Genomic DNA, 16438 nt, shown 5'->3' with positions numbered 1-16438 from the left:
CACATTTCATCACAGATTAATTATGGACATTCGAACACTGATAGAAAACCGATTCAGAACCTGGAATGGTTTTCCCTTAACCTTTGCTTGGATACATGATTCATCGTGAGCCCTAACTGTTGCAGCTACAATATATTTTTTATTGTCATAACCAATCCCATCTTCTTCCCCCTACTCTCAAGTACCTGTTCCTTATTTGAGCACTTCAACTTCTTCCCACCTATCTTGCAACAACTTTGTCATCAACCCACTCCCAGTTCTATAACTTTCTTGGCTAGATCTTTGCTCTTTCAACACCACTCAACCTTTGCTCCAAATCCCGACGCATTGTTGATGACTTCAACCTTCATCCTACTCCTGCTTACTTCCTCTCCTTTTGGCCTCCTGTCCTCATTTAACTACACCTTGAATGCCAATTTATTTCCATAAACATCCACAGCATCTCACATTGCCTTGCAATGTGATCAGGACCTCAGAGGTCCTGATCATTTATATGGTTAACTTTGATAACTTCTCTTTCTCTACTTCCCAATTTCCTGTAAACATTGACCTCTTCCCTTTGAAAAAGCACCCGCTCCTCCCATTCCTACATCAATCTGCTCTTCACTTCATAGTTTACCTTCGTCCTTCTGCCCACCCCAACATCAGTGATGGCATTTTCCATTATCTTTACCCCAAGACATCTGGAGGCATATACCGACAATCAAGTGTCCTTCTTTTCATGAGAAACTGCCTCTTTGAAAATCCTTTCTCTACCTTCACTTTCCCATCCCTTCTAGATTCACCCTAGTACGAGGTGCAAGGAGCCTTTCCACCATCTACAAGGTACAAGTTAGGAGTGTGATGGAATACTCTCCACTTGCTTGAATGAGTGCAGCTCCAACAACATCCAAAAAGAATGACACTATACAGGACAAACCAGCTTGTTTGTGCCACCTACCACGTTAAACATCCAATGAACCATGTCTTCATTGTGTAACATCTACAAAATGCACTGCAGCTCAAGATTTCAAAGACAGCACTTTCTAAACCCACATCATGACTGGCTTAAATGGTCAAAGGTAGCAGATGCATGGGAATACCAACATGGCCAGGTTCCTCTCTATGTCACCATTCCCTCATTATTACTGCATCAAAATTCATTACTGTGAGAGATGCATTGCAGCAGCTCAAGAAGGTGGCTCAGTAGCACCTTCAAGGGAAATCAGGAAGGTAATAATGTTGACCTTGCCAGCAGCACGTACATCCCATGAACACAAAAAAGACTGATTAATTTTTTCACCTGCCCTAAGATTATCTGCAAAGATCCCTAATCAGCCACCACTCTCTTTTTTTAACATGAGATTTCTCCAAAGACCCATCTTTGTTGAGCTATATGCTGTCCTTTGGTAACATCAGGTCGGAGGGGTACAGGAGGCAAAGAAGGTAACATTGGAATGAATGTGTAGAGATCAAAGAAGTGAAATTCAATATCACCAGTCTACCAGTGCTAAACTTGACACAAGAAATGACCCCTGAGCCAGAATGGACAAGGTCAACACTCATCTTAAATTTCCTTAAGGTTGCTAGTGTTATGGGCCAGCGTTTAGAGAACCTCAAAGTGTATCATGGAGTTCACCTGACCCATAACTTTTACTAGATTGTGGTTTGGGAGCAGACGGCCCACTCTACAGGTGTGGTAGAGCAGAAATGGAAAAGTATTTTTTAAAGCAAAGCAATGTTTATTCTATGAACTCAAGTTAACCTTTTTAAAACACAGTGAACATCTTAGCAACCATTAATTCAAATACAACCCCCAAAGACTACAACACTAAGTAAACCTTTAAGCTTTCCTTTTAACATCCATACAACTGAAAAACAAAACCTTTATCAGTAGCACATCAGGTTAAAGGCTTGGTCTGGCTTCAGCTCCAACACTGAAAACACAACTAAAAACACACCCTGCAGCCTGATCAAAAACTAAAGTAAAAAGCTGACAGACAGCCCAGCTCCACCCACTCTCTGACATCACTGCAGTAACAAACACGCATTTCTTAAAGGTACTCTCACTACAGATACTTATATACACACCCATTTATAAACACCCATTTCTTAAAGGTACTCTCACATGACACTAGCGTCCTTATTGGTTAAAACCCATTTGAAATGCCTTCAGATGTTTTACTATATTAAAGATGCTGTTTAAACGCAAGTTGGTTTTATGTTACGATAGTAATTGAAATGAATGAAAATGAAATGAAATGAAAATCGCTTATTGTCACGCGTAGGCTTCAATGAAGTTACTGTGAAAAGCCCCTAGTCGCCACATTCCGGCGCCTGTTCGGGGCGCAATTCATGAGTATCAGGCACCCTCTGATATATTACCCAAAGGGTATTCATGTATAAGACTACCTACAAGAAGTCAGGATTATATTTGTTATCGTAACAGATTTCCTCCCCTATGTTTTGTTCGGCCTCAACTAAAATTTTACATGGCCGTTTCTATTTCCAGATGTTATACATTTCTACCATTTTTCGTTTTCTTTCAGATTTCCAACATTCAGGTTTTCTGTTTAAATCTCAGCATAAAATTGTATTTGTTTGGCAATTCTTTAGCATGCAGGTGCCAAGACACTGACTTTTCAAATAATGCGTCTACCAGTGCACTGTCTTTGACAAAGGATGTAGGTAGGACTTTGTCAAGTTGGGAAACACCAAATTGGGAATTTTATGATTAGTGGTCACTAAATTCAGTGGAAACTTCAATAGGAAAGATACTCAATTTTGTCTTTAAGACAGGCTTTCTTTTTATTTTTCCTCTACATAGTGCCTCAGCCTCATGTTGGACTGTCGTCAGGATAAAAGTGATTAAAATCACAATGATAACCAGAATAAAAATGCTGGTGTGAACTTTAGACAGGAATCAAATTAAGAATACAAGAATTTAACAGATTTGAAAAGTAATGCTAAATTTTCTTTACGAGTATCAGATTGAAAACTTGGCCTTTGTAAGCATCTGCAGTTACGTCATAGAAGTAATAACCATATACTTAGATTGGTTGATCAGTGAACTACATTTTCCCCAAATCTTTCCCACAGTAAATTGCATTTGCCCCAAATCTTTCCCAAATATATAAAGGAATATTCCTAACCAAGCAATGTTCAGTTTTAAAACTAAAACTGGTGTGTGTGAGAGCGGGTCAGCGAGTGAACCAGATTACCTTTAGATGAAGCCAGACCGCCTTCTTTTACATCAATGATAATCATTTGCTGGTGTGATCCCTCTTCTTCAACTAAAGACACACAAAACCCTAAACAAAGAAAGAGATGCAGATTAAATGAATAAAGTTAAACCCTGCTGAAAAATAAACAAATGCTTTAATAAACATAGGAATGCAACAGCATTGTGGTTACATTACTCCAGTGGTCTGAACTACTTAAATAATTACAGATTTGCATCAGTGGGAAGGTCTGAATGGCCTATAAATTGCATCACCTATATTAGTAAAGGTGTATTGCCATGCTGATCTGCACCGTTTGCTTGTTGTTGAGCTAAAGTTAATTGACTCGACAAATTGCAAACCCCTCCTAACTGAACCTATGCATGCATCTAATTTTTTGAATTCTTCCTTTGAGTGGGAGGTGGAAGCAATATGGAGCACGCACAGAGGTCCTGCTCACATTAATGATAGTCATACCACTTTTCTACCCAGACTTTCATAGAAAATGCTTTTAAATTAACCTGATGTTGAGTCATTAATGGCCATATGGTTGCTCTGAAAATCTGAAACTCGGGTCATAAATCTAAGTAAAGCAAACTGTGTAGATGTGAGGGCTGAGTTACAAAGAATATTGGGGAAACTCCATTGAAAATTATGATGTAAACAAGTAACGATGAGCATCTAAAGATTACATAATTTACAGCATATATACATTCTTTTAAAACACAAAAATCCACAGAAACAGTGGTAAAAACATGGTTAACAGAAGGTTTTAAAATAGTATTAGATCAAAGCAAGAAGTTTATATTGTTGCCAGAAAAGTGTGCCTGAACTTTGGCATAATTTAAGAATTCAGGAGAGGAGGGTCAAGAAATTGATAAGGAAAGAGAGATAAAAGGACAGATTTTAAACATCTCATAAGTATGTAAACAGGAAGAGATTGGTACAGGCCCAACATGTTCCCTCTAGGGCAATAGGAAGGAGTAACAAGCCCAGAGGAATGGATGACCAGAGTTATTCAGGATACAATGAGAACCTGGGACTCTAGGACTTTAATAGGGGTAACTGCAGAGATAGTGGCTGCATTGGCTTTGATTTTCGGAATTCTTACAGATTGGAACAGTTCCGAAGGATTCCAAGATAGCAAATATAACCCTGCTATTAAGAAAAGGAGAAAAAGACAAAACAGGGTACAATTTAGGGCAGCATGGTAGCACAGTAGTTAACACAATTGCTTCACAGCTCCAGGGTCCCAGGTTCGATTCCCAGCTTGGGTCACTGTCTGTGCAGAGTATGCACGTTCTCCCTGTGTCTGCGTGGGCTTCCTCCGGGTGCTCCAGTTTCCTCCCACAGTCCAAAGGTGTGCAGGTTAGGTGGATTGGACATGATAAATTGCCCGTGACCACAAAAGTTAGGTGGGGTTGCTGGGTTACGGGGATAGGGTGGGGACGTGGGCTTAAGTAGAGTGCTCTTTCCAAGGGCCGGTGCAGACTCGATGGGCCGAATGGCCTCCTTCTGCACTATAAATTCTATAAAGATCAGTTAGCTTAGCATCAGTAGCAGGCAGAATGCTAGAATCTATTAGGCATATGGTAACAATGTACTTAGAAAATCATAATAGGATTAAGTAGAGTCAATGTGGATTTATGAAATGGAAATCATGTTTGGCAAGGAGTTTTTTGAGGTGCAACTAATCAAACGAATACAGGGGAACAAATGGACTAGTGGATGTGGTGTATTAGATTTTCAGGAAACATCTGATAAGGTGCCACACAAGGTGTTATGACAAAGTTAAAACTCCTGGGATTGGAAGTAATACATTAGCATGGACTGTGGATTGGTTAATAGACAGAGAGTAGCTAGTAGGAATAAAAAGGACATTTTTGGGTTAGTGAGATGTAACTAGCAGGGTACTGCAAGAATGCGTTCTTGGGCCTTAGCTATTCACAAGCTATATTAATGGTTTAGATGAGGGAACTGAATGTAATGCATCCAAGTTTAATACAAAGTTACGTGCAAAAATAAGCATGTAAAGAAGTTTTAGAAGGATATAAACATGTTGTGCGAGTGGGCAAGAGCATGTAGTGAAATGTGAAGTTATCCACTTTGGTGGTGAGAAACTGGGAAATAAGACAGAAAGAAATACATCCTTCTCCACTTCCTGCTGCTCTCCATTTTGAGTTGCCGAACAAAATCAATGACATAAAAAACATCTATAATAACTGAAACAGCAATTATGTGGGTTTGATTCTTGTCTATAAATACAAAGATGGCTTGTTCAAAATGACATTCACCACTGTGAGATGGTGTGTTCTGCCTATTATCACTGTGACAAAGAAATGGATCTGTGTCAATCTTGTTGCGTGGGAAGTCTCATGTGTCTCCATGAGAGAAAACAAAGCTTCTTGGAGAAGGATTAATCGCTCAGTGACATATCAGTTAGGTAACAGCATTAATGGAAGCTGGTGCGCAAAGGATGATCTTTAGGTGCAGGCAGCAAATTAAATATCTTTCTGAAAGCAGCTCCACACACTAGAAGGTACTCAAGACTGTGTAATGATTACAACTGGTGTTACGATTGAAGTGTTCTTTAATGAGGTGCTGGCTGATGTGGAAACAACGGGAGTCTACCTCGACACTTGGGAGTTAAACTAATTATGCCTGTGGGTACACAAGTGTGTGCATGCCTCCAGCACATGACTGAACAAGGAAGCCTGAACAAGATTGCGGAACAGAAATGAATCCTGAGCTTCATTGTAATAATCGGTGTTATGTTGTGTTATGGCCTTTGCAATGATGTACACATCTAGTTGTTTCACTCGAAAGATGATTTATTCACAAACACGTGGAAAGATAACTAACAGATTACTATATGAATTCAGTGAATTCTCCTGGAACTACTCTATATGCAACTATCCTCTCATACTTCCATCATTAGCATTTTCACCTAAAAACAGACAAATTTAGCAGTTTCCCAAACACAAACCTAGATCTGGTGCAGGTCATGACACTCCTAAATTTGTAAATGTTGTGCCTATTTTATGCTGGTTAAAAAGTGGGCATGGTATTTTTAAAGTACTTGGGTTTTGTTTGCTTTCACCGCAGTGACATACTCCAGTGCTGGATGGGTCTTAAATGACCTGTGACCAATGTTCCCTCTAAATTTTCTTTGTTCTTGGCAGACTATAAACTCCTCTGAGCACTATATTTTGGCCACGAGCCATTTATTTTTTAAAAGTCATGATTTTCACTATGTTGGAAATTTATCCCGAAGGACTAAAGAAGTTGTTTATTTCCGTGTGTGGTATGATTTAGATTGCTGCACGACTAAGTGCACGAAGGCATTTTAGAGGGAACACTGCTCTTGACTAACTATTTTTTAGAATTTTAAATCAATCTAGGAGCAGGTTGAGAGTTCAAGAGGGCTCAGATTTTTTTAACCATTCTTTTCAGCATATGGAGAATAAGCAGTTTAGAGAAATATGTCAAGAACCATAGGGTCAAAAAAGGGAAATTCAACACTAAATCAAAAAGCCCATCTTCCAAAAGGTAATCCAGATGGGGTATTAGAGTTAAAAGCCCTGAGAAGCATGGATGTTATGCTGGGTGAGTGTTTGGCGAATCTTCCCAGGTAGATAAACTAAGATGAGTCAAATTGGCTTCCTCATCTGTAATTACATTCATAACTTGTCTAGAATTTAGTTTTGATCATCTTCTGGAAAAAACTGGTGATTCATAAGCATTTCTCCATTTGATCTTTAGCATCCCTTATTGAGCCATTCTCTAAAATTGCCCTGCACGGAATATTGTGGGATTCCAATGTCCCATTTAGCATTTAAAACATTATCAAAATGGAGGGGGAATAAGTGTTGCTCATGCATTATCGTTCTCACTTAGATCTTAATTCACTGTCTTAAAACAAATTCTCCCACCTGAGAAAGATAGATTTCTGGCACTCAGAATCCAAGGATATGGGGAACTGGTGGGAAAATGGAATTGAGGCAAAAGATCAGCCTTGAGGGATCAGAACTTACATGTTGTCTTCACTATTTTTGTTCAGTATAAATTTGCTTAATAAATTCTACTTAATTCATAAGTACTAGTTTTTTATACCTTGTTAGGTCAGGCACAATTAAGAATTTGGAACTTCGAAATTTTAATCAGAAGGATTTTATACCTCGAAACCATAAAATCGGATAAGCAGGGATGGAACCTAGACTGATTTTCCCCTCTCTAAACTGCAGCATTCCTAAGGTTAGCATTACTCAGCAATTCACGCTGGCATAACCAGCATATGAATTAGTGCAGCACGAATCAACTGATATTATATTTTCAAGTAACTAAACCGGAGACTACTTTGTCTTTAATACTTAAAATTTGGTTTGTTTTGTTCAATGTTGATAACCAAAGTCTTCATCACAAATACAATTATTCTGCAGCACCACATAGTGGTTATCTTATTTCCTGCTACAAAGAATCATAGAAATCCCAGCACAAAGGGAAGTTGTTCAGCTATGACTTTAAATGCATCGGCTGGTATTTTTCTATTTCCCAATATCCTTTATTGTCAATTGCTAATACCTTAACTAATACCGATTTGTGTATTCCCTTCACCTAAATCAAAGAACAATGAAGTTTAGAGCAGAGAAAGATCTAATTTGGCTCATTAGGTCAGTGTGCACTCCTTACAAGTCAAATTCTAAATAGTCCCATGGCTTTCTATTTTTGCATGAGCCTGCATCCTCCTCTTCTTCAAATAGTTAACCAACCTTCCGGTAAAAGATGCAGTGGCCTCAGTCTCAACCACTCCGTCTGGCAAATAATTCCAAGTTTCAATGAAGAAAGCCTTCCTTCGCACCTGCTCAGGGACAATTTTTCATTATAATTTTTCATTGATGACTCTTGGTCATGGACGGGTACAGAAAATAATCAAAAAAGCTAATGGAATGTTGGTCTTTATAGTTAGAGAACTTCTGAATTATCGAAGAGCTTGATGAGCCTATAGATGTATGTTGCTTTCCCCATCGCAATCCCGCAGCCAAACAAAGTCAACTTGGCAACCAATCAGCACCTTTATCTTGCAGTATAAATTGTCATGATTGTTTGAAATTTGATATTTTTGTGCTTGTCCTGATAAATGCACGACGAAAGGCTTCGGCAACATATCTAAATTTTCAGCCATATTAGATTATCCTTTTTTCTTGTATAGTGTGCAATGTTTGTCACCCTCCAGGTTCCTTGGCATAATTCCAGTTTCCGAGATTTTTTAAGGATAGTAGCTCCACAAATTCTTCCCCAGTCTTCTGTTTGCATATCATCCTGATCTGCTGAATCATCTACTCATTCTGCAGTGCCTATTGAATATTTATTTTCAACAATGCTCTTCTACATTTTCTGCAATGGTCTCCACACCCCAGGTTGGAGAGGAGAGTGAACTTGAGTTCCTTGCCTAATTATCTATAGGTTGCAAGTAGACATAGGGATATTAAGCATTTGGATTTGGTTGTAACACCTCCATAATTGAACAGCTGTTTTAGTCATAATCCATGTCACTAACATTGGGAGAGCTGCTCCACAAACTAGACAAGCAATAGACTGACAGTGATATTCTCAGAATGGTACTTTCACCCAACAGGCTCCTACACCACCATCATTAAGTATTCCCTATTACATGAGCAAGACAGAGTTCTCCAGAGGTGGCAATACATTGGTGCATAGTCAGGTGGGACTTGACCTGGGAGTTCTCAACATTGACTCTGGATCCTATGAGGCCTCATACTATCAGGTTAGACATGAACAAGGAGACCGCCTTCTGATTACAACTTACCACACTGTTTCATTAATAATCCTGCAAATCACTTCCGGTGACGGCGGGCGGGAGGCAGCCGCACACTGGAGGGCTCCCGCTCGAGAATAGAAATTTCGGAGTTTTAACGCCTGGTCCCGCCTGGAGGCTGATAAAGCTGTAAGAAGGCGCAGGGAGGAGAAATGTCCAAGTTTGGGAATAAAACGGCCGTGAAAAAGGGGATTAATGAAAGTCCGCCGGTGAGTGGAAAAGTCACCGCAGGAACTGTAAGAAAAGCGGAGGCTGGAGCACCAGGAGAGGCCGCATCGCTCACAGCGGAAGAAATTACCAAGGTGATGGCTGTGGAACTTGAAAAACAGTTCACAAAACACATGGAAGCGATGAAGAAGGAGAGGGGGGCAGTATTGAAAGTGCTGGTGGAGGAGGCAATTGCCCCAGTGAGGGTGGCGGTATCAAGCGCAGCGGCAGAGGTGCGGGAGCAAGGTGTGACACTGAAGGAAGTGGGGGGGGGCCTCCGATGGGGTCTGGCCCCGCGATCGGGGCCCACCAATCGGCAGGCCGGCCTCCTTCCCCCGGGCCTGCTTCCTGGCGCAGCCGGCCCCTGAACACCGACTCCATGTTGGGTCGGGGCCGGCGTGCGTAAGAAGTTCCCCGCGCATGCGCAGGATGACGCGGCCCAACTGCGCATGCGCAGGATTGAGCTGCCCCAACTGCGCATGCGCGGGTTGGCGCGGCACCCATTTGGCGCCGCGTAAGGAGGCTGGAGCGGCGTGAACCGTTCCAGCACGTGCTGGCCCCCTGGTGTTCACGACGGTGCGAACACTTGGCCTCAATATCAGAGAATCTCGCCTTGTATGTTTCTCTAGGTATAGCGTGAAGGAGAAAGTCCTGTGCTGGGCAAAGCAGAAGCGGGGTGGTGCAGTGGGCTGGAGCTGGTATATGCATATACCAGGACTTTACGGTGGAGCTGGCGAGAGACAGGCTGTCTTCAGCCGGGTGAAGAAGGCACTGTACATCAGCAAGGTGCAGTGCAGCATAGTATATCCAGCTAAATTGAGGGTGACCTACAAATCCAAGGACTTTTATATTGAGACGGTGGAAGCGGTCGAGGAGTTTGCGAAGGCAAAGGACTGTGGCAGAATTGAGAAATATCTGTGTACCGATGTAGCCTCATGCAGCTTTATCTTTTCACTGCGTGTTGGTGTACGTACTAAATGAGTCAACGCTGTATATTTGGACAAGGGAAGAGTTGGGACCTTCATTTGCAATGATGGTTCTTTGGGGCTTGGGTATGTATGCGGGGGTTGTGTGCTAAAGGGGATTTCTTGGTTTTCCTGGGACCGGGCAAGGGCGAAGGAGACCTCACCCGGCCAGTGAAAGGGAGTGAGATGGGGGGAGGGGCTGCGGCCATCGGAGCCTGGTAGAATAGGTTTCGGTGAGTTTAGCCGGGGTGAAAAGTTGGGGAAAGGAACCAAGGTTGGGGGGAGGAGTTTACAAGAGGAAGTGGAGGGGAGGAGTCTGGGAGGGGGGTGGGGCGTCTACAATTCATGGGTGTCATTCACGGTACTCTTTTGGGAATTGGATGGCGTTGAATATTAGGGGGGGTGGGGTGGATGGACTATATATGCCAATGGTGACCACAGGCGATTCCGGATTCCTTTTTCTTTTTCTCCACCTTGGGAGGGTTTGTTTTATTTGATGCTTATATTGTCAGGTGGGCTGTTGTTTGGGGTGGTGGGAGATGGGATCATTGTTGTTAATAAAGTGTTTCACATTGTATGCGTTACCGTTTACGGTTTGTTGGTGGGGTGTACATTCTGAAGAAAATGTGAAAATGGAGAATAAAAATATTTTTAAAAAATAAATAAACAATCCCGCAAATTGAACGTAACTTTTGAAAAAGTACCAGGAAAAACAAGGGCGCAGATAAACTCTGTTTGAGGAAAGTGAATGCCCATCACGAAGAGTAGCTAGAAAGCACCGGTAATGACTGAACCAGCCATGTCCTGAAGAACATATCTGCCAGTCTGGATCTATATGGTGGGAGAAACAAAATGAGGGTAAATACTACTTTAGCTCATTCTCACTCATATTTTGCAGATGTTTTTGTCCACAACAATTTTACGGACACAGAATATTGGCCAGGATTCTCCGTTTGGGAGATGATGTTCTCTTGCCGGAGGAGAACTGGTACTGATTTGCTTAGGCAGTCTGTGTGTGTGAGGGGGGGGGCATCTGATAGGGATGGGTGGGCAGGTCGTGCATTTTGGGTGGGGGGGGGGTAACTCTCTTCTCCCAACGCGAGAGCCACCACGTCAGGTTCACGTTTGGTGATACCTGTAGTAATCCCCGCCCACATGATTCCCGGCCCAGAGGACCGGAGAATTACAGGGGCCAAGAAAATCTGGTGTCAGGCCCGCTAAGTGGATACAAATGGGTCATTAAAACCCATCTGTAACCTCCCGCTAGTGCGCGGGCACGAACCAAAATCCCAGCACCAGAGGGGGGCCAGAGTGTAACGGTCGGTTTGGCCCCAGACGTAAATCTCAATTGCGGCCGGCCCCCGATTCTCCGCCCAATAAGGATCCACGTTGCAGGGCGGAGAATCCAGCCCACTGTCTTCTTAACAAGGACACCCTCCATTATGTTGTTTGGGATTATCATGCTAAATGGGCAGGTTCAGAACAGGTCTCACAGTGGAAAACTGGACAATCATGAGGCACTGTGAGCCATCAGCAGCAGAATTGCACCACAATCTGTAAACTCAGTTCACCACATCCCACACTCTACCATTGCCATCAAGCCTGGTGATCAACTATAATTTAATGCAGAGCATAGAAGAGAATGTCAAGAGACGGAGCAGGCATACATGAAAATGAGGTGCCAACCTAGTGGAACTGCAACACGGAATTACATGGATGAAAACAGCAGAAGTAGCATGCTTTGGACAAAGTTATGTGATTCCAAATTAAAGGATCTGAAGTTCTGTTACGTCTCTTGTGAATGGTGATCTGGCACAGATGTCAGTTTTCAGCAAATTAAATTCACTCCATGTGATATCACGAAATGGCTGAGCACACTGCATACAGCAAAGGTTCTAGTCGTCGATAATATCCCAGGTGTAGTGCTAAAGAGCCTGGCTTACAAAATGACCGTTGACGCTAACCAAATGTTCCAGGACAGCTGCAACATTGGCATCGACCCAATGAAGTAGAAAATTGTCCAGTTTCAATTTGTCTACAAAATGTGGGCAAATCCAATTGGAACAATTAATACACAATCAGTCCACTCACAATCAGTTTTTTTAAATATAAATTTAGTGTACCCAATTCATTTTTTCCAATTAAGGGGCAATTTTAGTGTGGCCAATCCACCTATGCTGCACATCTTTGGGTTGTGGGGGCGAAACCCACGCAAACACGGGGAAAATGTGCAAACTCCACACAGATAGTGACCCAGAGCCGGGATTGAACCTGGGACCTCAGCACCGTGAGGCAGCAATGCTAACCACTGCGTCACCGTGCTGCCCCCAGTCCACTCTCAATCATAAGCAATGTGATGGAATGTGCCGTTGACAGTACAATTAAGCCTCACTTACTCATCAATAGCCTGTTTACTGATGCTCAGTTGGGTTCTGGCAGGGACACTTGGCTCTAGTTGTCATTACAGCCTTAGAATTATAGAATTTACAGTACAGAAGGAGGCGATTTGGCCCATCAAGTCTGCACCGGCCTTTGAAAAAAGCACCCTACTCAAGCCCACTGATCTATTCTATCCCTGTAGCCCAGTAACCTGCCACTTAACCTTTTTGGACACTAAGGGCAACTTAGCATGGGCAATCCACCTAACCCACACATCTTTGGACTGAGAGGGGAAACCGGAGCACCCGGAGGAAACCCACACAGGTATGGGGAGAATGTGCAGACTTCGCACAGACAGTGACCCAGCCGGGAATCGAATGCGGCTCCCTGGAGCTGTGAAGCAACTGTGCTAACCACTATGCTACCGTGCTGTCCAGCCTTGGTCCAACAGGAATAAAAGAGTTGAATTCCAGAACTGAGAATGACTGCTCTTGACATCAAAGCAGCATTTGACCAAGTGTGGCATCAAAGAGCCTGATAAAACTTAGGTTAATGGTAATCAGGGGGAAGGCTCTCCAGTAGTTAGTCATACTTAACACAAAGTGGAGAACTGTGGTTGTTGGAAGCCAATCATGTCAGCTCCAGTGCATCGCTGCCGGAGTTCCTCAGGATATGTTAAAGATCCAATCACCTTTAACTGCTCATCAATAACCTTTCCTTCATCACATGGTCAGAAATGAGGATGTTCTTTGAGGCCATATCCGGGGGGGAACCTTCACAGGGAGAGGGGCAGATGCCCTAGCCTTTTCCTCCCTAGTCGCCCACCGGAGAATTCTGCTTCACTCGAGATCATCAGCTGTGGGAGGTGAGGTGTTGGGTGTTCTGGATCACATACAGGTCACCAACACTTGAAATAGTGCAACACTATTTTATTGAATCATTAACTGTTTAAACATCCTCAGACTGTGGGTTAATACGATACTAGCTTTAACTAAAGACCTTTGCCTTGTCCTAACCAGTCGATGCACTCAGCACATGGTGAATGTCTGTGTTGCAGGCTGTGAGCAGTCTTCCTAGCTAGCTGCAACTCGAATGAGCGGGAACTCTGATGCCCCCTGTCTTTATAGTGCGTGTGCCCTCACTGGTGATTGGCTGCGGTGTTGTGTGTGTTGATTGGTCCCACTGTGTGTCCATCAGTGTGTGTCTGCACCATGATATACTGGTGTATATTATGACATCCCCCTTTTATAAAAAATGTACCTGCGTGGCAATAAATAGTGTATGGTGAATGTTCCTGACTACGTGTGTGCAAAATATTTACAGGACTATGTACATAAAAACGAAGCTATTTACATGGGCAGGTGCCTGGTGCAGAAAGACAGTGGGCGCGATTCTCCACTCCCACGCCGGTTGGGAGAATCGCCTGGGCCGCCAAAATTTTCGGGGACGCCGGTCCGACGCCCTCCCTAGATTCTCCCAAGCGGCGGGAACGGGCCGGTCCAGTTTTGCGAGCCGCAGGCCATTTGAATCGCCTGAGATACCCAAAATGGCGATTCTCCGGCACCCCTGCTATTCTCAGGCCCGGATGGGCTGAAGTCCCGACGGCGTGACCCCAGTTCACGCCGTCGCCGTCCACACCTGCTATGAGCAGGGAGGAGGTGAGATACTGTAGCACAGCGCCCGGAGACCGGGTAGGCTTCCCTGAGAAGGCTGCGGCCAAAGCGGGGGGGGGGGGGGTGCAGGAGAGTGTGCAGGTGGGAGGGGGGGGGGGGGCGCGGGAGAGTGTGCAGGTGGGGGGGGTGAGGGAGCGGAGTGCAGGTGGGAGGGGGGGTGAGGGAGTGTGTGCAGGTGGGGGGGGTTGAGGGAGAGTGTGCAGGTGGGGGGGGGTTGAGGGAGCGGAGTGCAGGTGGGGGGGGGGTGAGGGAGCGGAGTGCAGGTGGGGGGGGTGAGAGAGAGTGTGCAGGTGGGGGGGTTGAGGGAGAGTGTGCAGGTGGGGGGGGGTGAGGGAGCGGAGTGAAGGTGGGGGGGGTGAGGGAGCGGAGTGCAGGTGGGGGGGGTGAGGGAGCGGAGTGCAGGTAGGAGGGGGGGGTGAGTGAAAGTGTGCAGGTGGGAGGGGGTGAGGGAGCGGAGTGCAGGTGGGGGGGTGAGGGAGCGGAGTGCAGGTGGGAGGGGGGGTGAGAGAGAGTGTGCAGGTGGGGGGGTGAGGGAGCGGAGTGCAGGTGGGAGGGGGTGAGGGAGAGTGTGCAGGTGGGGGGGGGTGAGGGAGAGTGTGCAGGTGGGAGGGGGTGAGAGAGAGTGTGCAGGTGGGGGGGGTGAGGGAGAGTGTGCAGGTGGGGGGGGGGTGAGGGAGCGGAGTGCAGGTGGGGGGGGTGAGGGAGCGGAGTGCAGGTGGGGGGGTGAGGGAGCGGAGTGCAGGTAGGAGGGGGGGTGAGTGAGAGTGTGCAGGTGGGAGGGGGTGAGGGAGAGTGTGCAGGTGGGGGGGGTGAGGGAGCGGAGTGCAGGTGGGGGGGTGAGGGAGCGGAGTGCAGGTGGGAGGGGGGGTGAGAGAGAGTGTGCAGGTGGGGGGGGTGAGGGAGAGTGTGCAGGTGGGGGGGGTGAGGGAGCGGAGTGCAGGTGGGGGGGTGAGGGCGCGGAGTGCAGGTGGCGGGGGGTGAGAGAGAGTGTGCAGGTGGGAGGGGGTGAGGGAGAGTGTGCAGGTGGGGGGGGTGGGGGGGTGGGGGGGAGGAGGGAGAGTGTGGATGGTATCGTCCATCCGCGGATGCCACATGTCAGCCGACCTGATATGGCAGGACGGTGACGAGGACACGGCCGCAGGTTGTCGTGTGGCTGATGGGCACAGGCGACTGGCACACTGGTGAGCAGTACGGTGTGAAGTGACCGTTGGGCAGACAGTGACCAGGTGTTAGGCTGGCTGCGTAACTGCAGCGCGACCTGGCCACCGGGACACACAGGTATCCCATGCAACCCGGCTGGCGAGGTGTGGAAGAACCTCCGTGTAACATGTCGTTTCTCTGCCCCCCACCACCCTCCTGCAGGTCACCATGTATGCCAACCAGACAGCGATGTTCACTGCCGTGGTTGGAGCCGCAGCTCTGCAGATGGCCATCCGGCAGCGTAGACTGCGACGACCCACAGTGGCTGCAGATGCAGCGGTTGCTGCTGCAGCAGAGGGGATGGCCGCGGAGTGGCCCATTATCGACGCGCAGGCCGCAGGCGCTCAGAACCCGAATGCACAGGGGGATGCCGAGGGGAACATTGATCGCCAGACGGCGAGGAATGCAGAGGAAGTGCTTGGGGGGGAGCAGGAGGAGGAGGAGCAGATGGAGCACGAGGAGCCACTGATGGTGGTGCCAGGGCGCCACAGGCGTCCAGCAAGGCCGAGGGTGTACCGTGACAGAATGTCGTTCGAGGCCCTACCGGACATCACATGCAGGAGGAGACTACAGTTCAGCAGGGAGACGGTCGCACATATATGCCAGCTCGTGGCGCACCTCGCACCACGTGGAATGGGAGGAGGACACGCGATACCAGTCTCCGTCAAGGTGACGGTGGCCCTAAACTTTTACACTACCGGTTCCTTCCAGGCGCCGAGCGGGGTCCTATCCGGGATCTCACAGGCATCGGTCCACAGGTGCATCAGGGCCGTCACCGACACCTTGTACGCCATCGCGGACAGGTACATTCAATTCCCCGAGGACCGAGCACAGCAGGAAGCACGGGCACGTGGATTCGCCAAGGTGGCCAGGATACCGATGGTCCAGGGTGTCATCGATGGTGTGCACATCCCCATGCGCCCACCTGCAGACAGCAGGGACGTGTTCATGAACAGGAAGGGCGCGTACTCCATGAAC

General features: G+C 46.2%; 1 protein-coding gene across 7 annotated transcripts in view; it reads right to left on the bottom strand.

Moving 5' to 3' along the window:
• LOC140428034 (rho guanine nucleotide exchange factor TIAM1-like) overlaps positions 1 to 16438 on the bottom strand; it is a 473602-nt gene that overhangs the window by 210420 nt on the left and 246744 nt on the right. For all 7 annotated transcript variants that reach the window (XM_072514009.1, XM_072514007.1, XM_072514011.1 and 4 more), the window contains one exon: positions 3201 to 3290. In XM_072514009.1, the coding sequence (XP_072370110.1) occupies positions 3201 to 3290 (90 nt within the window). The remainder of the gene's footprint in view (positions 1 to 3200; positions 3291 to 16438) is intronic.

Source organism: Scyliorhinus torazame, chromosome 8 (assembly GCF_047496885.1).
Source record: "Scyliorhinus torazame isolate Kashiwa2021f chromosome 8, sScyTor2.1, whole genome shotgun sequence".
In the NCBI taxonomy this organism is placed as follows: Eukaryota; Metazoa; Chordata; class Chondrichthyes; order Carcharhiniformes; family Scyliorhinidae; genus Scyliorhinus; species Scyliorhinus torazame.
Note: the sequence above shows the minus strand (reverse complement) of the source record. Positions and strands in the feature narration are given on the sequence as shown.